General features: G+C 48.3%; 11 protein-coding genes across 11 annotated transcripts; all 11 read left to right on the forward strand.

Moving 5' to 3' along the window:
- Window positions 1–133: 133 nt before the first annotated feature.
- On the forward strand, window positions 134–5,257 carry TEOVI_000582300 (Flagellar-associated PapD-like, putative; the record flags this gene model as incomplete). Its single annotated transcript, XM_067219961.1, has 1 exon — window positions 134–5,257. The coding sequence occupies one exon, from the start codon at window positions 134–136 to the stop codon at window positions 5,255–5,257; it is 5,124 nt and encodes a 1,707-aa protein (XP_067076062.1).
- Window positions 5,258–5,904: 647 nt separating this feature from the next.
- On the forward strand, window positions 5,905–7,836 carry TEOVI_000582400 (Nodulin-like, putative; the record flags this gene model as incomplete). The annotated part of the gene is made up of 1 exon (XM_067219962.1): window positions 5,905–7,836. One exon carries the CDS (start codon window positions 5,905–5,907, stop codon window positions 7,834–7,836), a length of 1,932 nt encoding a protein of 643 aa, XP_067076063.1.
- Window positions 7,837–8,745: 909 nt separating this feature from the next.
- Window positions 8,746–9,426, forward strand: TEOVI_000582500 (ras-like small GTPase, putative; the record flags this gene model as incomplete). The annotated part of the gene is made up of 1 exon (XM_067219963.1): window positions 8,746–9,426. The coding sequence occupies one exon, from the start codon at window positions 8,746–8,748 to the stop codon at window positions 9,424–9,426; it is 681 nt and encodes a 226-aa protein (XP_067076064.1).
- Window positions 9,427–10,234: 808 nt separating this feature from the next.
- TEOVI_000582600 (uncharacterized protein) lies at window positions 10,235–11,044 on the forward strand (the record flags this gene model as incomplete). The annotated part of the gene is made up of 1 exon (XM_067219964.1): window positions 10,235–11,044. One exon carries the CDS (start codon window positions 10,235–10,237, stop codon window positions 11,042–11,044), a length of 810 nt encoding a protein of 269 aa, XP_067076065.1.
- Window positions 11,045–11,351: 307 nt separating this feature from the next.
- Window positions 11,352–11,846, forward strand: TEOVI_000582700 (conserved protein, unknown function; the record flags this gene model as incomplete). Its single annotated transcript, XM_067219965.1, has 1 exon — window positions 11,352–11,846. One exon carries the CDS (start codon window positions 11,352–11,354, stop codon window positions 11,844–11,846), a length of 495 nt encoding a protein of 164 aa, XP_067076066.1.
- Window positions 11,847–12,324: 478 nt separating this feature from the next.
- TEOVI_000582800 (ribosomal protein L4/L1 family, putative) lies at window positions 12,325–13,704 on the forward strand (the record flags this gene model as incomplete). Its single annotated transcript, XM_067219966.1, has 1 exon — window positions 12,325–13,704. One exon carries the CDS (start codon window positions 12,325–12,327, stop codon window positions 13,702–13,704), a length of 1,380 nt encoding a protein of 459 aa, XP_067076067.1.
- A 213-nt stretch (window positions 13,705–13,917) lies between these two features.
- On the forward strand, window positions 13,918–15,768 carry TEOVI_000582900 (tRNA pseudouridine synthase D (TruD), putative; the record flags this gene model as incomplete). Its single annotated transcript, XM_067219967.1, has 1 exon — window positions 13,918–15,768. The coding sequence occupies one exon, from the start codon at window positions 13,918–13,920 to the stop codon at window positions 15,766–15,768; it is 1,851 nt and encodes a 616-aa protein (XP_067076068.1).
- A 569-nt stretch (window positions 15,769–16,337) lies between these two features.
- On the forward strand, window positions 16,338–17,492 carry TEOVI_000583000 (uncharacterized protein; the record flags this gene model as incomplete). Its single annotated transcript, XM_067219968.1, has 1 exon — window positions 16,338–17,492. One exon carries the CDS (start codon window positions 16,338–16,340, stop codon window positions 17,490–17,492), a length of 1,155 nt encoding a protein of 384 aa, XP_067076069.1.
- Window positions 17,493–17,900: 408 nt separating this feature from the next.
- Window positions 17,901–20,045, forward strand: TEOVI_000583100 (phosphoinositide-specific phospholipase C, putative; the record flags this gene model as incomplete). The annotated part of the gene is made up of 1 exon (XM_067219969.1): window positions 17,901–20,045. One exon carries the CDS (start codon window positions 17,901–17,903, stop codon window positions 20,043–20,045), a length of 2,145 nt encoding a protein of 714 aa, XP_067076070.1.
- Window positions 20,046–21,019: 974 nt separating this feature from the next.
- Window positions 21,020–21,343, forward strand: TEOVI_000583200 (uncharacterized protein; the record flags this gene model as incomplete). The annotated part of the gene is made up of 1 exon (XM_067219970.1): window positions 21,020–21,343. The coding sequence occupies one exon, from the start codon at window positions 21,020–21,022 to the stop codon at window positions 21,341–21,343; it is 324 nt and encodes a 107-aa protein (XP_067076071.1).
- A 1,676-nt stretch (window positions 21,344–23,019) lies between these two features.
- Window positions 23,020–26,754, forward strand: TEOVI_000583300 (Adenylate and Guanylate cyclase catalytic domain containing protein, putative; the record flags this gene model as incomplete). Its single annotated transcript, XM_067219971.1, has 1 exon — window positions 23,020–26,754. One exon carries the CDS (start codon window positions 23,020–23,022, stop codon window positions 26,752–26,754), a length of 3,735 nt encoding a protein of 1,244 aa, XP_067076072.1.
- Between the last annotated feature and the right edge of the window lie 905 nt (window positions 26,755–27,659).

Below are 27,659 nucleotides of genomic sequence, written 5' to 3' on the forward strand. Positions count from 1 at the left end.
ATCCCTTACTTGTTTTTCTGCTAAGGAAACTTTCCGCGAGCGTATACATATACATATATCACGCATTCTTGGCTTTGCCCAAAGGGAATAGCGTGAAAACGTCTTCCCGGCTTCTCGTGGTTGGCTGTCGATTATGCCTTCAGTGCCGACGGCCAACACTTCGGCCCCTGTGGCCTCTGCACCCGTTGACCCAGAACTACAAGCAGAGGCGCTGAAGCGTTTCAATCCCTTAGTGTTTGCCATATCCGTGGAGACTCCAAAAAACGTTTGCGTCCCGAGACTCAATGAAGCCATTATGCGAGACCCCGTTTTCGCCAAGTGTCTCTACGTTCTTGACACTGCTACTGCCTCTGCAGCAACCATCGCCTCCTCCTCGAAGCAACGGAATACGCCAGCTGACCGTAGAAAGCAGAATGCCGAAAACGTGAAGTCAGTGGATGCTCTTCTTTATGATGACTACGTACGCTTTGCTGTGGAGAGGGAGGTAAAGCGCCGTGCCGAATTAAAGGCGCGGGAGGCTGAAAGGGACGCAATTGCGGCACTTTATATTGAGGATGGCCTCAGCAAGGAAGAGGCTATTGCCGCTGCTGAGCAGGAGATGGAGGAGGCAGAGGCTGCTGACGGGGCGTCTAGCGACGAGGGGAACCATCATGAGTCTCTGTTCGTTTTTCTTCGCACTTGCCCCCACTCCATTGAAGAAGTATTGACACTGAAGGCTGCAGGAGTTTGTCTCCATGCGGTTATTTCAATATCTAGTCGGGTTCCTCTGAGTGGTTCAGTGGGTGACGACGCTCCACTTCAGCCATCTCACTCGGCAAAAGGCAGAGCGAGGCGCGATACAAGGCAACTTAGCAAGCACGGAAAAGATAATGCAGCGAATCAGGCGAAACTTCCATTGGCTGCCGAGCTTAGGAACTACATAATGCAAACCAAGCAACCTGATCCTTGCTTGAAAAACATATGCATACACTCGTTTCAGGTGCCTACTGAGGTCGTTGGGGGAGCGGTCCCCGCGACCGTTGTACCAACTGCTGCCCCGGCCGATGGTGGTGTGGAGCCACCCGTCACGTATAAATTAAAAGACTCCGAGAGCGCCGTCTTTGGTGAACTCATTGATGCCATCATGAGGCTTGAAGACCAGTTTAATTCTTACTGTGAGTGGAAGCGTTCCCGAGTGGAGGCAAACGTGCCTACCTACATCGCCCTCAAATACCCTCGTCCAACGGCAACTGCCGCCCAGCCAGTCGAAAAGGATAGGAGGAGGCCTAGCACTTCCAGGAAGAAGCTGAGCGCCCCACAAACGTCGCATTCCTCCACAGCGGAGATGATCCCTCTTTTTGATGATATTCCAAAGAGCATGGAAGACGTCACCGCTCATCGTGAAGTTTACAAGGCAATGTTTGGAAAACAGAGAGTGGGTACAATCGACTGGAAGGCGTTTCGTGCCGCCTGCCTTAAGCAGGTGGAATTCACCTCGACGATGATGTCCCCTGAACTTTTGAGTCCATTCATCCCTCTTACAAAGAGAGAAGAGCTCGCGATGCTTCGAAACAAGGAGGAGGCTGCCTCGTTTGTCAGGTATATGTTTAGCGCTGTCACACATGGGGCCCATGCAGCCTTCCAAAACCGCCTCAGGAGCTATAAAATTCCCGTCAACACGAGGACTACCTCCAAGACTACCTTTGAGACGCAGACAACTTCGGTGAGTTCGATGGAAACGCTCCCCACCAATGTCGGATTTAACATCTTTGAAGAAGTGGCGTCGACAGAAGGCTTGGAATCGGACGTCCGGGAGGTCATTGTCAATACCTTGCAGAAATCTTTTTCAGTTGACGCGGAACGGGCGAAGCAGTTGGTTTCGGAAGTGGTCGCTGTGGGTGTCGTGACCTCTGCAAAGCAAAGTGATATACGGCAGTTTCTAAGGGCTAATAGGTCTGCAAGCTGGAGGTCTTCACGCTTGAAGATTGGGGAGTACAACTTAGAGATTTTCTATCGTGGAGACCGGACATGTCGCACTGAAAGCTGTGTGTATGCTTTTCGTGGAGGCACTACCTTTTCTGAGTATGTAGACTTACGGGCTCACTGTTCAACTGAAGAGCTGTATTATCATCCGCCTCCTCCTGACAGTGATGCGGAGGAATCCAGTGATGAGGAGGAGCAGGAAGAGGAAGAGGAAGAAGAGGAAGAGGAGGAAGACGAAGACGATGGAGCTGAAGATCATGGTCACTCCAGTGCCACCGAAAGGAGCAAATTAGATAAGCCTAGGAAAGGAAAGAGGTCAAAGGATAGAAAGAAATCTGTGGAGGAAGAGGAGGTTCCGTCTGTGGACGTTGTTGATATTGCTGAGACGGCATTGCGGCGCCGCTGTGTATACGAGGACATTATGCACCGGATCAGTGGTGACAAGAACGAGTCAAAAGTACATCAGGAACTTCTAGTGTCAGGCCAGGGTGCATGCTGCGTGTCGCAGGAGGTGCAATGGATGTTCACGGAAGATGGTTGCGCTATTGAGGTGCGCCGGACGGTGGCCAATACTCGACATGTTGATTGCTGTGTAAGTGATCCTGGTGGTTTGTTGTTCGGCTTCCTCACCGAAGATGCCCAACCACTAGAGGAAGTTCCCGCAGTGATACCCTGTGGTCTGCGCTGCTACTTCATTATAGTCGATGTGGTGCAGTTCTTTTTCGAAGTCGTTGCGGACAACTCCGATGCCGTATCGCAGATGAAATACGATTTAGCCGTAAAAGCGGCGAAGGACGATGCGAAGGCGCACAGGGACATGCTTGAGAGTATCAAGCCGCCAAAGAACTCTAAGGAGAAGGTTTTTGTTCCGCCACTAAGCACCCTGGAAGAGGAATTTATTTCAAGAGTTCCGGTTCCCGTTATACGGGGGAGGAGACCCCCGGCTGCGATGACAACTCTTTTGCTGAAAAATGGAACAGCGGGAACTTTTAGCGTGGGAGGGAAGTACTTACGTTTTAGCGTGGTGCAGGGGGTCCTCCACACCACCATAGCAAATTTAGTTGTTGATATTTGGGACACTGACAAGGTGCGTACCGTCAAGGTTAACTATATCGAAGCTATCGAAGTGCTTGCGGATGGTTGCGCGGTTGTGTACTGCCCAGAGTTGGTAGGGTACCGCCTATCCCTTGACGTCTTTGGCAACTACGTGACGATGGACTCTGGTGGCACGTTAGTGCGCGTGGAGGTGTCCGGAAAGCGTACCGTGGTTATGCCTTCTGGTGAAATTGTGGACTTGGGGATGTACAAGGTAGCCTCTACGGTTGATGTACCCACAGGCAAACAGGTGCTGGTCCGTCAAGATGGTTTGCAGGTGACCTTATGGCCAAACGGGCGGCTTGACAGGCTTCTTCATAGTGCTGGTTTTTCATGCACGCGGGATGGTGAGAAGTTTGTTTGGCACATCGCCGGGTTTCCAGACATTTGTGTAACACCGTCGGAGAGTAAAGTGGGTTTCACATACGACCATGTGGAGGCTGTTATGGATATCATTGGACACACTCTACGCGTCCTCCACCACCGTAGTGGAAGCGAGGCACTGCTAGACTGGAAAAGCCACAGGCTACACGTAAAACCGATGCCTGGTGGAGACAGCTATACCATTGATTGTGCCTTTGGCGGGCTCGTTGGTCATTCCAAAGACACCGAGTATTGTGTTTCAACCCTCGGGCGCTGCGGGGAATCAAGGGAAGACGTCTTTAAACTCCCAGAAATTATCAGTGAAACATTCTTACAGTTCTTCAACGAAACTTTGCCCGAGTCAGATATGGAAACGCCCCGTTGGGTGGCTGAGCAGAATATACCTTGTCCCCTCGGCGAGATGCTGGTTCGTCGAAAGTCGCCGTTGGCGAGGACGACGACGTCAAGTTACAGGAGTTACGCGGAAAACGAAATCGACAAGTTAGTTCCCTCTGGTGTTGGTCGCACCAAAGATGTTTTGCGCGCTGTGGTGTGGCGGAATAGCGAACACTGTATCAACGACAACGTTTTGTTCTTTGGAAACTTGTGGTTATCCAAGCTGCTCACGCACCGGCTAAAAGCATACATTGATTTAGCGTACCTTCGCCCACTCGCGTGTGCGGCCCTCGGTGATAAAACCATCAAAGAGCGTGTGCTCTTCCTTCAACCACCGAAAGAGGGGTCGACGGCTCGTGGGGCGGGCACACCATTTCCGAGGTCCATTTCGGACTTTCTACTCATTCCTTGTTTACATTGTTCCTTTTTTCAGAAGGAGGAGCGCGAAAGGGATGTCCTGCATGTAGCCGCGTCCCAACCTGATGTTCCGTTCCGAATGTCTACAGTGGCGGAGTTGCTGTGCCATGAGCGTTTGGCATTATGTGAGGAGAAGGTGTGGGAGGAAACAATACGAACTCTGCCTCCGTCTGAAGCATCAACTCTCGCGCACTGTGATGATACTGGTCCCCTTGAACAACTACGTGACCACAGCGTGTGCGAGCCGGAGAGTCAACGCTCTAGCCTCTGTCGTGGCGACATTAAAACCCATAAGGGGAGGTTCAATTACTGGGCTTCCTCTGGCATCATCGTTGCTGCAGAGAACGGGGTCCCCGATGCACGCGGAATAAACGGCTGTTCAGCGGCTTCTTCTGCTCGCTCCGGTGAGGTGGCTGCCTATAGTGAGGCAGCGAAGCAGTTGGAGGTGCACGCCGACGACAACCACCCGACTGAGGGAGCAGACTCAATCAGACCCAACGGTGTGCCATTCATGCATACTAGATTAATAAAGGAAATGCCACCTCAGGAGCGAATCTCTGTACCAACGCTCTCTGTCACACCAACAGTGCTTGATTTTGGGCTAGTGGAACCTGGCTACCGCTACGTACTCCCCCTTATCCTCACGAATACGTCCACTTACCCGTGTCGTCACCGGATCACCTTCTGTCCCAGCTTCAAGAAGATGATACACGTTAACTACCGGCACCAGTTCTTAGCACCTGGGTTAACCATCAGGGCGGACGTCGAGCTCCTTGGTACCCAACCACCAGGGCCTATGAGGGCATCGCTTTGCGTGGCATTTGAAACGGGATCCGTTGATGTTGAGGTCAGGGCTGAAACCGCGGAACCACGGGAGGAGCAGGAGGAAGAGGAAGAGGATAAGTTACCACAAAAGCCTCCAGAAGTTCCCAAGCTGCCTGTGGTGTTACTCGGGCCGTCACGAATCAACACATTTATTCCTGCCAGTACCCACCGCTTGCCACTCCACCATACCGTCGAGTGAGTGAGTAAGTGATGTTACAGGGATCTTTTCCCCTGGTTTCATCACCATTCAGCAGCGGATGTAATTTTCATGTGGTCAAACTTTAGATATGTAAAAAGCCTTTTTGAGGAAAGTGAAGTGGGACGGGGAGAGACACAGGTCCTTTTTTTTCTTTTGGCTCGTTCACGCACACCTCACTGGTGCGATTACACGAGCATCGGTGAAACATATTACATATATATATATATATATATATGCATATATGGACGTATGCCAAATGTTTCTCTTTTCTTCTGCATCGTAGAACAGACTGCGCTCCACCGGTGGCGTACGAAAAGCACGCTTTTTATTATCATTATCTGCATTATTATGATTTTACTTCCTCATTTCTATTATTATTTTTTTTTACTGTTGATTTAGTGTCACTGTAAAGTGCTACTTTTCCCCCTTTTGCCCATTGCTGCGCAACACAGCACACATGATTCTTTTCTTTTCTCTCTCTATATGTGTAGTTAGTAATATTGATAGTATCATTAAGAGGTTTAGTAGTAGTGATAAAAATATATAAACGTTTCTTTTTCCATTTTTTTGTTTTCATTCCTCCTTTCGTTTAGATTGAGGGAACATCAATAGGGAGTGTTTTGTTTTTGTTTTCCTTCTGAAGTCCAATGCATTTGGAGCAAGCTGGAGAGCGCACGTATGCGCTTGGATGCACGTTGGAACGACGCTGGTTTCTTCAGTTTTTTGTTAGCATATTGATCTGTCTCAACAATGGGGCTTGCTTTTGCTTTGGTATATTTACCCCATTCATGAAGGGTGGTGCATTTATGTTTAACCAATCTCAGGTGAATGTTCTGTCCACCATCGGTGTCATTTTTAGCTACTTTTCGCTACCGACAGGATTCTTGTACGACGCAAAGGGTCCAAAGGTAACCCTCATGGTGGGAACGGTGCTGAATGTGGTAGGGTGGCTTGGTATGATGCTAATTTTTCTCAAACCTGAGAATCCTTTGATGGGGACCAGTCTTTGGGTAATGAGTCTCTTCTACGCCATTTCACAGTTTTCAGCCAGCTTTTATGAGACGGGGAGTCTCCTAACTAATCTGGATGCATTTATATGCTATCAGGGACGCGTGATTCTTGTACAGAAAACGTTTATGGGTCTTGGAAGCTCCCTTATCGTTCAAATTTACATTGCCTTCTTTGAGATTCACTTCGACGGTATATGGCCCTTCTTCCTTTTTTTGGTGTTGTACTCGTTTACTGTTGGCGTACTTGGAACACTGTTCGTTCGTTTGCCAACCGAGAAGACGCAATGCTTGGGATTGAGCATCCCTGACAAGGGTGTTGTTGCGAGCGGAGGTGGCGAATCTTCGCTATTCAAAGTTCCGTTCAACGTAGGGACCGGGATTCTCTTCGTTGCCATCATGTACACCTTCATCGTGACAATGGTAGAGAATTACCGTGAAATATCTGTTTCTGATCGTCATATTATAGGAATCACCACAATTATTTTGTGCGTGAGCTTCTTGTTTATGATCCTTGCAACGCCGAGCTACTCCAATAATGTGGGTGGGTACCACTCTCGGTCTGCGAACTCATCGTGGAGTTCCCATTTGGTGGACGAGATGACCACTACAGTGCCCGGACAAAATAATTGTAATTCACAGCGGGCACCCACTGAAGCTGTGGATAATGAAACAGCGAGACGTTGTGACGTAAATGCACCTGATGCAGAGGGGATTGGGCGTGGCAGAGGCGTTTCAAAAGATGATACAAATGGACTGAATGAACGAGAGCCCACCGAACCGCAAAATGGGGATAACCTTTTGAACCCTAACGAAGAGGGGCGAAGGGCTGCGGAAAGGAGCAACCACGAGCGAACCGTGAATAACAGCGAAGTTGTTGCGGAGTTGCAGGGAATAAAGTTGAACGGCGACTCGCTGCTCACAAACATTCTCAGGCGTGAGATGTGGGTTATGTGGTACTCGTGCCTTGCGGCATGGAGCTCGGCAACTTTGGTTTCAACAAACAGCACGCAGATTTACAAAGCACTTAACTTTGATAACTACTCTTCAACGGTCAATGTGGCATACGTCTCCATTTACGGCGTGGCCAGTGCCGTTGGCCGTGTGATTGTGGGTTCGATTCACCCCATGCTTGTCAGCCGTAAGATACCCATATCTATATTTCTTTGCGGAGCTCCTGTTCTGAATATTATTGGTTTGCCTTTGTTTATTTTTATTCCGAAGAGTGCGTTGTTCCTCCCTTTTTTTATCATTGGTCTTGCGACTGGTGTGTCTTGGGGAAGTACAATTCTTGTAATTAAAAGTTTGTTTGCTCCAACAAGCTGCGGTAAGCATTACGCCGTTTTGTTCACCGCAGGAATTGTCTCACCGATAATTTTCAACGTCGGCCTCTTCGGCCCCATTTACGATCATTACAGCAAAAAACAGGGGTTGTGGGATGTTCGTGAATGTGTGGGGACTGTGTGCGTGTGGATTCCTCTTGTTGTGTGTGCTATTGTCAATGTGTTGGCTCTCCCCTTGGCAGTATATTTTTTCCTGCGAATCAAAAAGAGGGGTGGGTTCATTTATTAACTTAGAAGGCACATCTTTCTCTGTATTTCCATATCTTTGTCTTTTTTTTTTTCGTTAAAGTTTTAGTCCCATGGGTTTCTTCGTATTTATTTTCTTCTGTTGTTTGGTGTCTTTTTCATAAATACCTCCATGAGTTAGTGTGTGGGTGAATGAATGAAAGCGTGAATAAATATTATCTTTCTTTTTATTACTTTTTTTTTTTTTGAAGCCTTTTTTCCATTTTTTTTGTTCTCTCCGTCGTCGCGCCTGTTAACTTGGCTTGCACCTCGGCATCATTTCTGCCTTAAAGGTTTATATTTGCCTGTATGCATACATATGTGCTTGGTTGCGCTGAGTGAGCGTTGGTTTCTTTTTATTTTCTTTTAGTTCAGATGTGAGTCACACCTGCCAAAAAAATGGACGGAGAACAGAATCTGTTTTGTGAAAATTATGTGTGCATCTATGGTTATATTATGTGAAGCCTTTTCTTCCTTTCTTTTTTTTTCCTCCGTTTTATGTCGCTGCCTGTTTGCAGTTGACTTGTGTTACCTTTTGTCATCGATATGTTTGTTTCCGCGTCTTTTTTTTTTCATTCTTAAGAAAAAGTGTTTATTTATTTGTTTTCTTTATTTTCAATTTATTGACCCACTATTATGCTTACAGACACGCACGCGCACGCACACTGACGAAAACGCAGAATCTAAATGCATTTTTTTTTTCTCTCTGTGTGTGAAGTGTTTTGTAGCAGCAAGAGCAGGCGAGGGCAGTGGCACTGTTTGAGCGTGGCCGTCCACCCTAAAGGAATCGGCAGGAAATGAAAGGAAATTATGTTCATTGAAGTGTTTCTTTATTATTATTATTAATCATTCTTATCATTCTTTACCCCTTCTTTTTTTTATTTTCCCTCATGTTTCTCCAGTGAAAACAGGGATGAGGAATATTAACCTCGTCGTTTTGGGTGACGGCGGTGTTGGAAAGAGTTCCCTCATCATTCAGTACGTTCGAAACCGCTTCGTTGTGAAGTATGAAGCCACGATTGAGGACGTGTACCAAAAGGCAGTAGAGGTGGATGCACAACCTACCGTGCTTACAATAGTCGACACTTCCGGGCAGGATGTATTCGGTGGAATGCGTTACAAATATATACGGAAATGTCATGGCGTTATTCTCGTGTACAGCGTGATAGACGCTGAAAGCTTCTCCCATATCAAGGCGATTCACACGCAACTTTGTCGCGCGAGGGGGTCTCCATCAATACCCTGCGTTCTTGTCGGTAATAAAGTAGATGAGGTGAAGCACCGTGCGGTGAGTAGTGAAGAGGCAAGCAAGTTTGCCGCACAATTTATGTATCCGCTGCTGGAGGTTACAGCAAAGGATCATTCCATGGCAGCGGCCGTATTCGAGACTTTAGTGCGAAGCATCCGTGGAGAGGAGTCATGGTTGGAATGTCGAAGTCCTAATGTTATTTTCCCCCCTGCAGCGACCATTTCAGAGGTCCGCGATGAGGTTCACCAACTGGAGTTACCTTCAGTGGATCTGGTAGACGAGCATGAGGAGGAGTCGCCCGGCATTGCAAATAGGAAAAAGAAATCGGGATGCACTATGCTCTGATAATATTTGTTGTTGTTGTTGTTGTTTTTCTTGTGTATATTCATTCTGTCATATGGTCCCCACACTTCGTTGTTGGATTCCCATCCTCTGAGGTTGTTTGACTGGTTGCCTTCCGATACGATAGTTTTGCTGTGTAACATAAACCCATCCTCCTTATATGTTCGTTTCTTTACCCCAATTGGAAATGCAATGTGTGTAGTACAGACACCGGCCATCCATGCAATATCTTTCTCCATTTTTCTTCACCTTTGTTTGTGTTTGGGTTTTGCATAGTTAGTACAAGTCCATTATGTGAGGGAGTAGAAGGTGGGTGGTAGGAGACACTTTTAGACTACTGGCATGTATTTATTGCTCGTCGGAATGTGATTGGCCTGACTTTTAGTCTGATGCGTGTGTGTGTGTGTGTGTAATAATTAGGTTGGGGTGTAAAATTCTCTGAATGTGTGGACGAGACTGAGGATTAAATGCAGGCAGCTACGGGCGGTGTACACCCGTTAAGGAGGGCAATGCATAGAAACCTGCTTCTACTGATGCGTTCTGGGCCGCCGACTGGGATTAATGAGGGAGAACTCACTTTAACCCTGACAGAACGCCTGAAGGAACGGCAAAAGAGGTCAAGGAAGAAGCAGACTCAACCGCGTCTTATTTTGTCGCTGACGATACACCTGTTGAGTCAGCCTTTTTAATTTTTGTGTGATCGTGTTCTTGTCAAAAATATTACTTTACCTGTGTTATTTGTCCCTTTTCCCCCTCCTGAAATACTAATATTTACCTTTACTTAGTAGACTATTTATATATATATTTAGGTATGTTTGATGTGTCACCGCGGAACCCCTTTAAATATCAGGGACGAGTGAATCTTCCCCCATTTAGTGAGTGCTTGCAATCTCTTGGCAGTCCTGAAAGCTTCAGAGGGTTTGGTGAATCTTTATCTGCCGCGAGTCCTGTTTCCCGACTGCGTGCGGATACTTCCAAAGAGATAAACTCTTCTAAAGGCGAATGTGTGGACTACTCATATCTAACTATGGAAATATCTGAAATGACATCTCCAGGCACTCCTCCTCCTCAAGTGGAGCGGTATTACCAATGCTGTGCAACAACCATATCGGAGTCCTCTCGACGTGGGGAAGGAGAGGAAGAGGACGACACAAGCGGTGAGATAACTGTTACACCAACTCATCTTCCACCGTTGTTTCCCAACGTTTCACCGATTGAACGGAGTCGCTCTGCGAATGCAGGGGTATCGGTACCTCGTACAGAACCACAAGAGGTTCATGAAGTAAGAGTTGTAGGCGGAAAGGCGTGTTCTGTCGATTTGAAAGTGGCTGATACGCCAGGGGCGACTGCTTCTGTGGAGTGGTGCGACCACCCTTTCAGCTGCTCTTCATCGCCTTGTTTAGATTATATTCCTTCCTATGAGGATCTGCTGCTAGAGGATTGTGGAGCTTTTGGAACATGGTACCAGATACAGCAAAGGGCAGATAATATCATTCCACCTCTGAGTGAATCAATAGACGTTAGCTGGTTCGCGGAGTTATCAAATCGTTATGGCGACTTTGCGTACCACCGCCCTCATCTTACGCGAGCAACTACCTACAGGAGATATGGGAAGTACTAATTTTCTGTTTTGTTCTTTTGACTGAACCTAACTTAACGTGTTTATTTTTTATATATAAATCCCTACACTTGCTATGTCAACGGCGGGGTGGCGAAATAGAGTTGGAGATGTAGAATAGTTAGATTAGCTCTCCAAATTCGGAAGAATAGTGTGGTAACGACGAAAATGACAACTGTGCTGTTATTACACCTGTAGTTGATGATCGTCTCGTACACACATAACTCTCCTCTTTCTTATCTGCTTTTTTCCCCCCCCTGTGTCTCCGGTTTGTATCCGCTCACTAGATAATTCTTTTCTCCGGATCTGCATGCGCGGTGCCGATCAGGTGCTTGTGATAAACCGCTCCCTTAGCGCTCCCTGCGCAACCCTTCGCCACCTCAGCACTTTATCGGAACGCTGCGCTGTGGAGGATACGGGAGTCGTGTTGGCGCTTAGGAACCCTCGATTACCCCTCCCGCGTGCGGTTTCGCTATTTCCAAATTTCATCACTAGTTCCTCTTCATTTTCTTGTCGTCATGCTGCGAAGGTGGGGAAGGCAATCGTGGCAACTGAGCCCGTTGATGCCTGTGAGGGTGGGTCAACTGCCGATGCCACTGCTCTCCGTGACCGGTTGGGGGCGGCGGAGCTGCAGATCAGTCTTCTAGACAATGCTAGTAAGATCTCATTAGAGCGATACACCGTGCTCGATGAAGCGAATACATTGCTCAGGCAACAGTTGCGAGAGGCGCGCGATGAAATCAAACGCTTGCGAGTGGAGAACCAACAACTAAGGGAATTGCTTGAAAAAAGGGAGCTCGTATAACTGCCATCGGTTCCCGAAATTGAGTAATCGAGTGACCTGTGACTTTGTGCCGAGGGAAAAGAGGGTTTATTAAACAAGAAGAGAAGGGGAGAAGGTGACGTACGGAAGTGGTAAAGAGTGCAATGACAACAAGGAAGAAGTAGGGGCGACTTGGATGCGCTTCTCATCAACAGGAATTAGTGAGTGACCTTCACTCTGTAGGGATACACACAAGTATTTGCGAACTCCATTTGTAGATTTAACTTTCGTTCCATGGTTGCTGTGCTCTTCCTTGCTCACACTGTCACTCACCACGCAGCACAAACACGTTGCCCACTTCTATCTTTCTCCCATCTTTTCATTTCTTGGCGGGCATTTCCCTCCTTGTCAACTCTGAGGGACAGCTTTAGTTGAAAACAGTGTGTGAGGGATTAGGAAGAGGGGAGGGGACCATCGCCGGAAATCTACTGATATCTAACTGAGCAGCAGGCTTTATGCTATGCGCCGCGTCTCTTTCTCCGTAGTTTTGGCGACATTTGGAAAGCGGCACTCTAGCATTTTTAGCCCCAGATACGACTGGCGCACGTCTGGTGTTCATGATATCGCCCCGCGTGATGAGGGAGACTTTTTGTACCAAGGACCACAACATGTGTTGCCCGGGGCGCATCCCCTTCCTTTGCACCACCCACACAATACCATCACTCGGCCTGTCATATCGCCGTATATTCCTTCCCCTCAGCGCTCTCATCCATACTTTACAGCGCCGCTTCCTGAGCTTCCCCACTTTAGTACAACGAAGCCAATTGTCTACACATACGGCACGATGAAGGAGCGTATCATAGCACCGGTGTTTAACTTGAAGAATGAAGTCATATACACGCGTGAGTTAGATCCTTTTATTTTTGGTATGTATCCTGAGGTAGAGGAGCTGAGTAAAAATCTCACGTATTGGATGGTTCGCTGTCAGAATTTTGCGAGCAAGTGGGACTATGAAACACGGGAGATATGGCGAAAGGCCAAAAAGAACTGGCCCAACACAGGTATGGGAATGCCCCGCGTGGGTAACCGAAAAAATCACTTGTACACATGGGGTGGTCGTACCAAACCCTCAAAGCCATGGAACATGCTGATGCCCACGATGGATGTCAAAACATGGAGCAAAAGCAATCGTATGATGCTCACGCTAAAGATGTTGCAAGGGAGATTACAGGTCGTGGACCGTCTCACGTTGGAGGAGCCCACGCAAGAGTGTTACTTGGAACTGTGCCGTAATATGTCGTGGGACGTGCGACATACGGGTGGTGGGGTACTTTTCATGGACGGGGGTTCCCGCATTACACCCAGTAGTGAGTTTGACAGAGCCTTTTTCTTTGGAAGCTTCTTTAACGGGAGGAACAAGATTGTTCGCCCCACCGTTCTATGTGATGAGCAGTATGATTACAACAAAACGGCGGCCAAGCAGCGAATGAAAGGCCCCAAGGGAGCGAAGAATCCTATTCCTATTAATCGATTCAATGCCTATGATGCAATGAAACACGACAGGCTGGTCATTACTGAAGGGGCGCTAATGCAGTTAGAGGACGAGCTCTACGAGCACAAGTTGCAGATACTACCGCCACACATTCGCAATCAGTTGCCCGAATATGGTTATCTTGATTCCGAAGCTCTTGGTGATTGCGTGCCTTCACTAAAAACAATCCAAATGGAGGCGGCCGCTCGTACGGAGGAAGCTGAAAGCGACATGTACAAGTCCTTTATTGATAATCCGTACAATCCATGGAAGGATAATATGGACGCCTCATATGCTGTCGACGGGGCGGACGGAACGGTGCAAAAATTTGTCGATGGCAAGAAAGTATCGTGGTCAATGCTCAGTTAGTTTATGAGTAACTTTTTTTTTTAAAAAATTCTCACATGTTTCGTGATCGTCCTATAATTCTCTCCATTTCCCCCCCTTCTCGAACACCTGCCGCTTACTGCGTGCACATTTTGTTCTGAACCTTTGTGTCCGTGACCTACCAGTTCGTCCTCCCGTGTTGCTCTTCTTCCAGTTTTGTCGCGAATGAATTTGAAAAATGTGCGACAGAGGTTCATGAAGGTAAGTTCAAGGGGCCCTATCGTGCGGTGGGCGCTCAGTAGACCAACGTCAGGGCTCGTTTCGTCTCCAAGCGAATGGCGTTGTGGCCGCGATCTTAGCGATGAAGAGAAACATTCAGGTCTTCTGTTGCGAATTAGAGACATTTGTCAGCCGCTGGCGAAAAATGACCAACTTCCTGTAGCTGTGGTAAAAGCACAACCAAGCGACCTTCAGGTAAATGAAGTTGATGCCGTCGGGGACGTGGCTGCACTGTCAAAAGTTGTAAAAGGGAAGTGGCGCAAAATATCCAGGCAGAAGACCCTTCTCATTGAAGACGATGCCAGGACACCATTTAGCGACCCGTCCAAGTCTTTTTCCCCACGTGTACAGAGCTATGGCGAATATGTGCGACTAACGGGAAAACTTCCGCGGGATCTTCCAGTTCTGCGCTTCGTCTTGTATCGTGACTCTTATTCGCTAAATAGTGTGGAAAACCGCCTCGGGTATGTGCTTTCGCTTCAACCCGACTGCGTTTTCTTACGGGACCAACCCGGAGGTTCATTTGGTTGTATCACCCAGCACGGCGTCTGCCTAGGAGTAACAAAGGAGATTTTGTCACATGCATCGCGACATTACAATCTGCATCCCCTGATTTTTGAACCGCGGGAGTACTTTTCAACTGATAAGCTGCATTCCTTGTTACAGGGGGCGCGTGGTCACCACCACCGTGTTCTCTTGAGGTGCGTGGAAGGAAGCCAGGACACCATAAAGGCCTTGCTGAAGAAGACGGCAGAAAGGGGATTTATTAATTATTTTTGGTTAGACAGGTTTAGTGTTGGAACAAACCGGTTCTTTGACATGGCTGTGTTGGCTGCGAGGGGAGATTACCTGAAGTCTATAGGGGCCCTGCTCCATTGCGTCGCGGAAAGCAACGGTGTGCACTATGATCACTTTCTGAAGTATCTCAACGCCGATCCCAGTACGGTCCCTGGCACTGCACAGACATGGGCCACCACTGCTAAGCACATGCGCTCACCCAACTGGATTGTACAGTTATTGAGGGGCCTTCATAAATATCACGCAGACGCCGAATGTGGGAAGTCATCGTACCTCGCTGAGCTATGGAGCGCCCTTCCGATGCGTGAGGCACTGCGACGTAGCGCTGCCGAATTTGTATGGAACGCCATGGCCTCACAGCGACTGTTGTCCAAGGGTTTAAATGTCGTTGAAGGGGATGTAGTCCGTATGGGTCCCGCTGATAGCGTCTCAGGTTGTGACTCCTCTTCATTGCCTAACAACTGTGGCAACTATCATTTAGTGACCAAAGACGATGAGGAGAAGGGAACCTTTAAGATAACTGATGTTGTTCTCCCAGTTCCGTACGGTTCAGTAGCTGCCAATAATTGCCTTTTTCCCCATTTATCGCCTCTGGATAAAAAACTTTATGTGGAGTTTGCGACGAAACACGGGATGTCATTTCTGTTCGATGAACAGATGCCATCCCCTCTGTCAAACCCACTACAGTTCTACCGGCATTTGATAACAAAACCTGTCAATATGCAAGTGTCTGTAATTCGAGACCCAAACTCTCTGACATCGATTAAGTCTGACCTTGCGGTTATGCAAGAGCGGAAACTCGTACAAATCGGGGATATAGACTATTCGACGAGAGTTCGCGAGCCCTGCGTGTATAACGTGTCGGAACGCTTTACGGAAAAAATGGAAGAAATATTGAAGACGCACCGGGGGCCAAACTCCGTTGTACTTTCTTGCTACCTCCCCGAGGACTCATCTCCCTTCGTTATGTTGAGGGAAGTATTTGACCTCCGTCACGCATCTTTTCACGACCTCTATGGCTTATTGTAGGGTCAATGTACGGGGTGCCATCATCAAGGGACTACGACTGTGCTTGTTTTGTTCCTCTTGTTAGTAACTTTGTAGCGCCGTGAGTATTTCTCTTTTTACCAGTTAATGTATGCAGGCGACGTCCGTTTTGTTGCAGCATGCGCGTGCCATCCACTATCATGCAATTCACTTATGTGTGTGTGCGTGCAAACGGCTATTAACTGTGCTTTTTCCAAAAGTCAGTTCTTTATGCAGATGCTTATAGGTTATACGATGTTGTTTCATTACGGGCGCGCGCGTGTACAGCTTGAAGTCATGACATAATTATTCGTGTAAAAAAGGAGGGAGGTTGCTTCTCTGTGTGTTATTCATTTTTTGTTTGGTGAGGCATGCGGGCATGCTTTGGGTCGATGTGTGGGGAATCTGTTGCGTCGTGATTAATTTGTTTTTTTTTTTGCCATCGCTCATTACCTTATACGGCTTCGCGTAAGTTTTCTCCCTTTTTTTTTCTTTCCATTGTCACCTTATCGATGCTTTGGACGTGCAAAGGACAATAGACCTGGGTCGGGTTGGGGTCCAACAGAGTGCAAATGTCTATTGCATGCGCACTTGATGACTACGAGGGTCCCGGTCGTCATTATTTGCGATTTCGCGAGGGCGACCTCATTTTTGTTATGGAAAAGCACCCGAGCGGGTGGTGGACCGGGAAGACCTTAGAAGGAGTTAGAGGACTGTTGCCCTCGTCGCTAATGGAAGAAGTCGATGTTGGTTGCCCCTCTGAGGAATTACTCCGTGATTTCTTTGTTCTCCAATCGGCACGAGGCGTTAAGTTTGAGCGGCCGCCGTATGTTCCTCCGCCTCTAAGTGGGAGAGATGCACTTCCCCAAGATGAAAATGGTAGTGACGAGCTAAACATTGTTCAACTCCTGGAGGGTATTCAATTTCAGCTGATACAGCGAGATGCTTCTTGCAGGCGGCTGCTAGAATGTGTTAACGACATGGAACGGGATTCGATTCGTTATCATGGTGCTACACACTTTGTTCCGAAGGAGCAAACGTCGGACTACCAGGGAGGCGAACAGGAGGTCCATTGCTTAAATAGCGCAGATAAAACTACGATGGTGAACCTTGTGAATGAGCTTTCTTCCTTACTAGTTGAGATTAAGAGTCGGGAGTGCCCCGCACCGACCAAATTCCCTTCATGTGTAGCGGAACTCTTTTCGGGGAAGGAAGCCTATGTTAACGAAAATTCACTGTACCGAGAACTGCTGTACGAGCGGCTTCGACAGTGCCATAGAGAGGTGCGTGATACGGGTGTGGAGTTGTCAGCACTCAGCAAACAGATCCAAGAGGCGCGTTATAATATTTGTCAGGAGAGACAACGGCTGGTCCGCCGGATAGTCATTAGGGACGCCAAAGTCCGGGCACTATTAAGCTATTGGGCTGAGCAGGCGGAGGAGATCAAAATGAAGTACAGGGAAGAAAAACGACGCTACAGTAGCTTATCGGCATCGAACAGTGCGGAAGAGGAGGAACGTTTGCGTCAAGCGATAGCTGAAGGGCGTGAACGGTATATTGCCGCGGAAGATGAGCATAATCACTGGGAAAGGGAGGCGAAGAAACTCAAGGTCCATTTGCAGCAGCGCGCAGAGTTGGAAGAGATGAGTCGGGCCCTTCGTCAGGCAACGGAGAGTGAAATGCTGCTGAGAAGAGCACCCACACCCAACGGAACAACTCGCATCTAACCGGTTCCATACATACATGTAATATGGAGTTTACTCTTTCGCCTGTGCTGGGCGCCCAACGCACTCAGTAAGGTAATGGGCGATGTAGGCATAGAGACATAGATATTTGCGGGCATGTGCACAGTATTAGTGTTTCCAAATGTTCTTGTGCTCTCCTCGTGTGGAGGTGTTTTGAGTTTCCAAACGATAACTACACCAACATGCTCCTCTCTCTTTTTCCCCCTCGTCCAATGTGGTAGGCAAGACATACTGGGGGTAATATCAAGGGTGGCACACACTAAGCAGAGGAGGGGACGCCAAACGAAAAAAGAAAGAAACCTGCACTGACCAAAAAGACTGAACGAAACAAAATTGAGGCGATTGAGACGCCCCTTTCTGTAAGCGGGGTTTAGTTCATATTCGAACGGAATGGGAGGGTGTACGTCACGTGGGCTCTCAGAAGAGAAACTCGCATGTTACTCCCACCGTACCGGCAACCTCGTTGATGAGCATCTTTCGACAGGGGCAGTTGAGGCACACGAGCTTCAGCCCTTCTTTTCTTCTCTGCTGGGAGCCATCACGGACCTTTTGAAGTGCAGCCGGGAGGATGCCGTCGAGTTCCTTGCATGCGCAAGTAGTGCAAACCCACGGGCGGCAGAGTTGTTTACTTCCTTTTGTGCTGCAAATCCGCTGAATCTCATAAAATGGGATGTGAATCACGCGAAGTTCATGATGATATGGATAAAGTACGACGACGACAACAGCGGGGACATATGCGTTCGTGAATTGAGGAAAATCTTGAAGGGTTTGAGCTTCCCTGAAAGGCTCTCACAAAAGATGATTGACGAGCTGGAAGCTACAGGGGGGAGGGCAAACTACAAGTTGATGCAGGGGACATTTATGTCTCTGACAAGACTTAATGAACTGACATATGCAATGCGAAATATTGTGGGTCCCGATCGGGACGTGATGACAAAGGCTGAGTTTGTTACCTTCCTGAAGGAAACTCAAGGAGAGGGTGCCGATGGTGAGGAGCTGCACGTATTTCTAGACGCTGTTGGCTGTACCGAAGAGCATCCTGTACATTTGGACGCATTCTTATCATTTCTCAGCGACAGGCGCTTTAACTCCATTGTGAACAACAGAAAGGTGTCTAGTGTTTACCACGATATGACTCGCCCGATATGTGAGTATTTCATCAATTCCTCGCACAATACCTACCTTACGGGTGATCAACTCTTGAGCAAATCTTCCACGGATATGTACAAGAGGGTTCTACTGGATGGCTGCCGCTGCGTTGAACTTGATTGTTGGGATGGTCGCAAGGGTCAGCCTGTAGTTTATCATGGTTACACAAGGACTTCCAAGCTTTGGTTCCGGGACTGTATTAGCACGATCAAGAAGTATGCTTTCGTTAATTCAATATACCCTGTCATTTTGTCGCTTGAGGTTCACACTAGCCTCCGCCAACAGGATCGAATGGCGGAAATTTTGTGTGAAACGCTCGGAGATATGCTATTCTGCAGTCCTTGGGGTGCTGGTGAACAGACTTCTTTCACATTCTCGCCGGAAGCGCTAAAGGGAAAAATTCTGCTAAAGAGCAAACGGGCTACTACACCTACCGATGGGGTACAGGTTGATGATGACGACGATGAGGATGAGGAAGCCGATGGTGTGGTGGAAAATTTCGTACCACCTGAAACTGCTCGGCGTTGTCGCGGTGGTGGAAAAACGAATTCAAGGGGTGCTGAAAAGAAAAAGAAGGTTTCAAAGGTTTCAGAGAAACTATCTCGTCTTATTTCAATCGAATCCATTGGTTATAAGGGTGTTGAGGATCTAAGTTATCTTGAAATGCGTCAACCATATCACTGCAGCTCTTTTACTGAAGGGAAAGCGGGGAAAATTGCCTCTTCTAACCAGGAGGAGTTTGTTGCCATCAATAATCGGTGTTTGAGTCGCATATACCCCACAGGAACTCGCATCGGTAGCAGTAACTTTCATCCTCAAACGTTTTGGAATTGTGGGTGCCAACTAGTTGCACTCAATTGGCAGAATTACAAGTCATACCAGCTTAGGCTAAATAGGGGGTTCTTCAGCGACAATGGTAACTGCGGCTACCTTCTCAAACCGACTGCTGTGGACATTGCACGTGCAAGGGGGCCAAAACGGCAGTCACGGTTGCTCACAATAGAAATTATATCAGCTTTCTGTCTTCCCAGGCGGAAAAATGCATCCGGTAGCAGTATTGTGGATTCTCGCGTAGCCGCCTTGATTGAGGGCCCCGGCATGGAGAAAAGCCAACGAAACACATCTCCCATTCACAATAATGGCTTTCATCCTGTCTGGCGGGGTGAGCGCCTAAACAACGAGTTCTGCTGGAAGGTGTACGAGTGGGAACTGTCCACCCTTGTCATGCAGGTGTATGACGAGGATACCAAAAGCAATAACCTTCTGGGTGAATATGTTGTGCCATTACGTGCCCTAAAAAAAGGAATTCGCCAGGTCCCCCTTCGAGACCTCAAAGGATCTATTATACATGGCTCTTTTTTAATGGTTCAAGTATCTTATCAGTAGGAGTTTGAGAATATCGTGTTCTTCAATTGGGTTACAAGTGTGCGTTGCATGTACCCGACTTTATGGCACCATGTTGTGCCATGGTCTTCACAGCGTAGCTCATTTTTACTGATATATATATATATTTAAACATATATTTTTCTTGACACTGTTATTTTCATTTTTGTTGGCCGTTCTATCGTGCCTTCGGTGAGTATTACACTCATCACGACATCATATATGAACACACCGACGGTGTTGTTTTGTTTTGTTTTTTTTTTTGCGTGTGGGTAAAATCACCAGGGATTCCCTATGTTTCGACCGAGGATAATGTTTCATTCAGTATCTACTTTTCCAATTCATCACTTCATTTGAGTTTATTTCTTTGTTGTCTCCGCTTACTTTCATGTCCTCACACCGTGAGGCAGGATAGGTGAGCTGAACGATTTTTTTTTCTTTTGTGTGTGGGGGTTAGAAGGAAGGAACGTAATATGGTAATTGGGCTTATATGGGTCTGATGCTTCATTTTGTCCTTCCTTCGCACACGTGCTGCCGCTACGTGTTCGTATTTCTGTAAATGTAAATTCGTTTCGTAGACGGATGCCTTTTTGCTCTGCCGATTGTTTCGCTGCTCAAGGACTGCGGCGGTCGCAGTTAGGTAACTGATTTCCGTTCCACATCCCTACTTTCTAGTTGATCGAATATACGGAAATTAAGCTACAAAAGATATCGGAAGTCAATGATGGTCCAGACGAAAAAGTGCATCGTCACTTTCCGGGGCCACAGGCAAGATATGTGGGATGGGCAATAACAAAGAAATTTTCCTCAGCCCCTTTTCCCTTTTCAAACTGGATAAAATAATTTATTTATATTTATGAACCCCGTGGACGATGTTGCGTTGTTTCTATTTCAAAACTCTTTCATTTTCACTATTCTTCTATTGTGACAGGATACTTCTAGCGCAGTTTTTCTCTCAAGCTATTTTAAAGTTCGTTATGTTCTCGAAATCCGTCGCACTTGTCTTTGCCATCGCCTTCGTTATGGAGGTGGTGCGTGCCGCCGCCCCAGATCCCGCTCCGGGTGGTGCCACTGAAAAGGAATTCCCACTCGTATGGGTTTGCCTCGGTATTACAGTGGTAGGCATTGGCATTGCATTGTATGTTGCACACCGCCGTCCTGATGAGCTTCACATCCCTGGTGCATCTGATGAGGAAACGGAAGAAATGACGCGCGCTGACGGACCTGAGAACAATGAAAATCCCGGCGCTAACGAAACGGCTGCTGATGATGGTGCAAAGAAGGAGCAGGCAACCGTTTGAAGTTGAACCAAGGAGTTCGTAGTAGACAGTACCACTTGTTTTTTTTTCTTAATTTTTTTGTATTTGTTTATTTCTTTTGGAGCATCTTCCGAGATGTTTATTGTGTCCACAGAGGACGGAAATTTTTAATCCTTCGACCCTAGTCTATGCGCACTCTTTTGTGCCTCTTCAGGCGCATCGGCGGTGTGTTAGCTGTGTGAAAAATAACGTAGAGAAGGGACTGTGCTAGTGGACGGGTAGGGAAGCATAAGTTACTGCGCAAAATGGGAAAGGGTATGACTAAAATAACGTATACGTAATAAACGTAGGAAGCAAAACGGGGACGGGAAGACACCGTAAGGATGCTGTCATCTTTTGCCATTTATTTACTTTTGTTGTTGTACTGAACTCCCCTCATTTTTTTATTCAATTTTTTTTTCGTTCTCCGTTCATATGAGGTGGGAAAGGGGGCTTTGAGGGTGGCGGATTCGCTCCCTTTTTCATGTTGGGGTGCCCTTAATAACGCTTCTGTTGACGTGTTTCTTTCCCCCTTTGTCAGTTTTTGTTTGTTACCCCAGCTGAGTGAAGATTGTGCAAGGCGAGTTGCGACCTGCTTTGACAGGGATTTGACGGTTTATGCTGGATCATGCCGTTATTGAATTGTAGAAGATACAAACGACTTGTGAGTTATGGAAGTTTGACGTGGGTAGATTGAATGCAGAGGGTGCATAAGGCCTTTCCGTCTAATCATTACTCGTGAATTTCGTTGGCGTCGACTGTTTAGTTTTTGCATCACACTTAAGATGTTATCATCCGGAGATTTTAAAGCTCCATCCATGCGCTCCCCTGGAGTCACGCTTGCCGGCGGTGTACGCTGCGGTGTGCTGACTGTTTTGCGTCCTGACGATAACAAGTCTCCGCTCTTTGGTGCTGTGCAAGACCTGTGAAGCACCTTTTCGACCTCCACGGATGCCGCGGCGTTAACTCGTCGACTTAATTGTGCTTGTATTGCATTGAATTCATACATTGATAGAAGAAATATGTTGATGAGGATGAACTCTTCACGCAGAGTCGCTGCGATATCATTACTGTTGTCGACATAACTCATATTCATCAGTGAAAATGCAACCCTTTCTGCTGCCCACTCGTTGTGATGTGTGAAAAACATGGAACGACGTAACGGTTCTTTGTGATCGATAACCTAAACACCCTCACATGCGAGGTTCCTACGCAGAATTCAGGTTTTACACCGATGTGCGTATTAGATAGTTACAGCATCTACAGTCTTATTTGCCTTGCCCTGTGAGCGGTTGCCGACGAAACGAGAACGAAGGCGATGACACTAACCCCAAGGAAGATAAACCAAAGCCGTTATCACCCGTCATTTTGACTTGTTAGATGCACTCCGTCCAAACTTTGGCACCATGCCCTTTGTGTCACTCCATACGTAAGTTGCTGGACACCACAGTGCGTGAAGACACCTTTCCGTGCTTGTTGTTGCGCGCAGGGGGCGGCTTGTTAGTGCCATTCTGCGCAGTGCCGTGGGCTACCGGCGAGATGATCGTTCGAGACTTGCTTCGGCCGTCTTCTATTGCACCAGTGCTTTAGTTGTTGTCCACCACTCTACCACCTATGCAACCTTCTTTCCTACCTCCTCCTTCCGAAGACATTGCGATTAACCTAGTAAAACTTAAAATATGAACGATTACCGTTTGTGTGGTGGGTGCGGGGCGGTATTGAATTGCCGTCCTGCCTCGCGTGTCGTCCGGGCCCCGCCGTTGGTTGCGTCCAACTTACCGCGCCCCTTCACCATGGCGGTGGCGCTCCTCGCGCTGCTGTCCGTTGGGGTGCGTGTGGCTGCCGGCGCGGAGGTGACAGTCAACATTCTCTACCTTATGTACAACCCTAAATTCCCCAAGGTGAGTGTTGACGCCCTGAGCACCGGTTTCGAGGCGTCGCTGGCCGCCCGTCGTGGAGACATCCCCAACGGGGTGAAAGTCTCTGTCATTCGACCCTCGTCCCATGACCAGCCTATTGAGGAGCTTTTTGAGAGTGCCGTGGAGGCAAGTAAAGGAAAGCTTTTGATAGCAGTGGGTCCGCTGGGCAACGACAATGTGCTCTGGTCCCTCGAACACCTTAAGAACAACGATGTAGTTGCTTTCTCACCCCTAACTTACTCGGATGAGGCTCGTGGGTGGAATCGCCACCTGTACTTCACTACCGCTGAGCCAGACGCTGAACTGCTGACCCTGATTCGATACTTTGCCGTCACCCTGCGACTTTCCCGCCTTGGGTTTATGTATCTGAGTGACTCATATTTCGGTAAGGAGTCGCATGCGTTCACCTTAAAGATATTGTCGGGAATGGGGTACGAGTTGAGCGGAACTTTCTCCCTCGAGGGTACCGGTGGACTGGAGGTTGTCAGCACCGCGTTTGATGCCGAGTGGGAGCAGTTTGTGAATACCCGCCCATTAGCCGTGCTTTTACTTGGCTCACCCAATCCCGTCACCAGAGAGTTTGTGAGGAGAATGGCTACCGACGATCGCACCACAGGTGTGTACGTACTTGCGCCATCCAGCGCTCAGGTTTTCCTGATTAATACTTGGCGGGATGCCTTAGAGGAGAGTGGTCGTGAACTGATACCCGGACAACTGATTATAAGCGGTGTTAACCCCCTCTCGAACCACGCACGATTTGCGGTTGTGAAACGGTTCCGGGAAGAGGTGGACGAGTACCTCTCATCTAGTGATGAGGAGCACAGGTTTGCGATGCGACAGGAACTCCTTGAAGATGATACCAGCGGGGAGTTGATGCTCACTGGATGGATCACCGGGGAAGTCGTATCACGAGCTCTCCGGAGCACATTGTCGTTAACTAACAGCACAGCATTCATAGACTCACTGTACGAACAACGGCGCTACCTTATTGATGATCTCGTTGTTGGCGACTTTGGAGGTGATTGCGATGCGTTTGCTGCATGGCAAGGTGCTGTGTGTCAGTGCAACCAGGGTGGGAGCGTGGTGTACATGAAGGAGGTCGTGGATGGTTTTCGGTTGCAGCCCGTGGTCACGGGGTTTCTGACGTGGGGCGCATCAGAGTGCTCCAGCGCTGGTGTTGTTCTGCGCGCACCATTGAACGGCCTTATTGTGCAGTTGATGGACAATGTGGTTGTTTACCGCGCGAGTCTGAGGTATCTTAACGGCGCCTCCGCCTTGCTGGGCAACGGCCGGATTGGAGAGCGTGACAGGTTCTTCTTGCATCCCTTAGAGGCAACGGGCGATGAGGCTGTCGAGCAACTGGAGCAAATGCGTGATGTGAAGGTGATCCCGGCCCTGTTTGGCGTCGTGAATAAGGAAATCTTGGCCACGGAGAATTTGGCGTTCATTGACCCCATAACCAGCAACCCTCGTATGAACAGGTTTAACCGAAACGTGATATACGTGTCACCTACGCTTGCGCAGGAACTCTATGTTCTGGTTCAGTACATCTCGGAGCACCCTGGCGGAAACGTGCGTGTAGTGATTCGAACCCACGATGCGGATATGATATTGGAGGTGTTGATAGCCACACTGCGGACGTACGGTATTTTCATGCAATCGAAGGTAATTGTGGATAATGAGGGCTCGTTGAAACCCCATCTCCCCTCTAGCGGGGACGTGTTTGTTATTGGGTTTACGGCGTTAGAGGTGTATGACCTGGCTGAGCACCTTGATGCTAAAAGAGGTCTACGGATCTTCGCCATTTATCCTGATGTAACGCTAATGTACGAGGAGTTGAGAGCAGCATTTAGCAGAACCCCGCCTACGACCACCAACCGCTTCGTATTCGCCACCAACCAGCCCCACTGGGCGGAGGAGAACTCGTCGTCACTGACTGTTCAAGCTTACCACAAGGCCGTGCCTGAGCCGGCGATGAGAACTCCCATGTCGTTGCGGGGCTTTTCCACGGCGCGGCTGATGGTGTCCGTCCTTGACCATATGGAGAAGGTTGACGCGAAATTGCTGGCTGACTATTTCTACTCCGAGTCCACCATCAACGTCGATGACATGCGGTACGGGCCCTTTAGCGATGTTGATTGCATTGTGAATGGCGTCGCTCTTGCCAGCAATTGCCTTTCCAATTACGGGGGAACAAACATCTCCGTGTGGTCCCTGACTCGATTGCTGGATCCCGCCACACCGCCGCTACAAAATGGTGTGACACCAACGCTAGTTTACGTCGACGAAAACAAACTTACACAAGGGCAGGTGATTGCGATTGCTATTGGCTCTACCCTCGTCGCATTGCTGCTCGCTGCGCTTGCTCTGGTACTGTACTTCACCCTGCGCAATGCCCGCGACAACGAGCTTGCGCCGAGGGAACCGACGGAGCCCGTTACACTCGTGTTCACGGACATTGAGAGCAGCACAGCACAGTGGGCCGGTTTCCCTGAGCTTATGCCTGACGCCGTGGCGTCACACCATAAAATTATCCGGTCCCTGATGGTCGAGTACAACTGCTACGAAGTGAAAACGATTGGTGACTCGTTCATGATTGCTTGCCGGAGCCCATTTGCTGCGGTGCAGCTCGTGAGTGAACTCCAGCGGCATTTCCTGAGTCACAAATGGGAAACGGAGGTGTTCGACCGCTTCTATCACGCCTTTGAAGAGCAGCGAGCTTGCGACGATAAAGAGTACACTCCACCCACTGCCCGTCTTGCTCCTGACGTGTACGGGAGTCTCTGGAACGGCTTGCGTGTACGAGTAGGTGTTCATACCGGGTTGTGTGACATCCGCTATGATGAAGTGACGAAGGGCTACGACTACTATGGGGGTACAACTAACATGGCCGCACGTACGGAGAGCGTCGCGAACGGCGGTCAGGTGCTGCTAACTCGGGCCACATACCTTGCTCTGAGCGAAGATGAACGAAAGGAAATCGACGTCGTCCCCCTGGGGCTTGTTGCACTGCGTGGTGCACCACAACCAGTGGAACTTTACCAGTTGAACGCCGTGCCTGGTCGCACCTTCGCAGCACTGCGGCTTGACCGTGAATACTATTTTGACGAGGGCGGCGACGGGACAACCATAACCACAAGCGACCACAGTTCATCACTGGCTGATTTGAGCGAGTCCGCCCAAATGATTGCGAGCTCCCTGGAGGCACTCCTCAGTACATTTAAGGTCCCCCAGCGCGAGAAACTCCTGCGGCCGTATTGTGAGCGATGGCGTGTCCCTCTTCCCAACCAGGCGAATCCAGTCTGGGACGATGTTTATTGCGGGGATGTGATACGCCGTATTGCCGCAAAGGTGGGACGGGTTGTAGATCACTCTGCGAATGGTAATAATGAACTCACTACCAGCACTCACAGCACATCAGTGATTTACATCTCCAACCGTTGCTCGCAACTTGATGAGTGCTTCTCTGCTGACCAGCCCTTTGTGTCGGTATGAGAGTTGCGTAGCTATTTTCCCCCTTACCAACCCACACCTTATGCGAGAATCGTTTTTGATTTTTTAAAAAGTTATTGTTTTGTATTTTAAATCAGATGCACTTCCTTCTACTACCTCGCACTAAGCGACTTATTTCTTAGCGTTATTTAACCAGCAACGGCCTACTAGGGTGCCTTGCCGGTGCCTTTGCGCCCGACAAATATATATATATATTTAAATCTCATCCCCCACACCCTTGCAGGCAGACGTGGTGCTGATACAGAATCACCCATCTGGATGTTAATGTTGATGTTCGCCACTGTATCCCTACTCTTTATTCGTTTACATTCCATTCCCTTCCATGTGTTTATGGTGTGTCTTTGGCATACACTTAATAACCTTACTGTTTAATTATTATTATTATTTTGATAGCGAATGCTGGCGCCAACCCCTGTTGTAGGTGCTGGCTAAATGCCCTCTTTCCATGTCACATACGGTAACGTGACAGGTGCTTCCGTGACGAAGTTATTTTTTTAAATTTTATAATTTAACCCCTCTTCCATTAACACGCTCCTTTTTTTTTTCGTTTCCATACGTTTCGTCTCCTTCACATGGGACTGCAGTATGGTGCCTGGCGCTATTTGCGCGCCCTCTCCTTCTCTTTTTAACATTGACAGCGGATTCATACAGTGGCAATGTGAGAACTATGCTTCCGCCACTTATGAGATTGTAATCTTAGCGTGTGCCTCCGCAGGGGTCGTTATATATGTGGTTCCCCCGCAGGCCTCTTAACTTTCAAAACATTCCAGCCACCAACAGATCGCGTATACCGCTTTCATTGTTTCTGTCTCCATTATGTTGTTATTGTTTTGGTCCCTTTCTGCTATATTCCTCCGCACACACACACACACACACACACACACACA

Source organism: Trypanosoma equiperdum, assembly GCF_001457755.1.
Source record: "Trypanosoma equiperdum strain OVI genome assembly, contig: ctg_1027, whole genome shotgun sequence".
Taxonomy (NCBI): domain Eukaryota; phylum Euglenozoa; class Kinetoplastea; order Trypanosomatida; family Trypanosomatidae; genus Trypanosoma; species Trypanosoma equiperdum.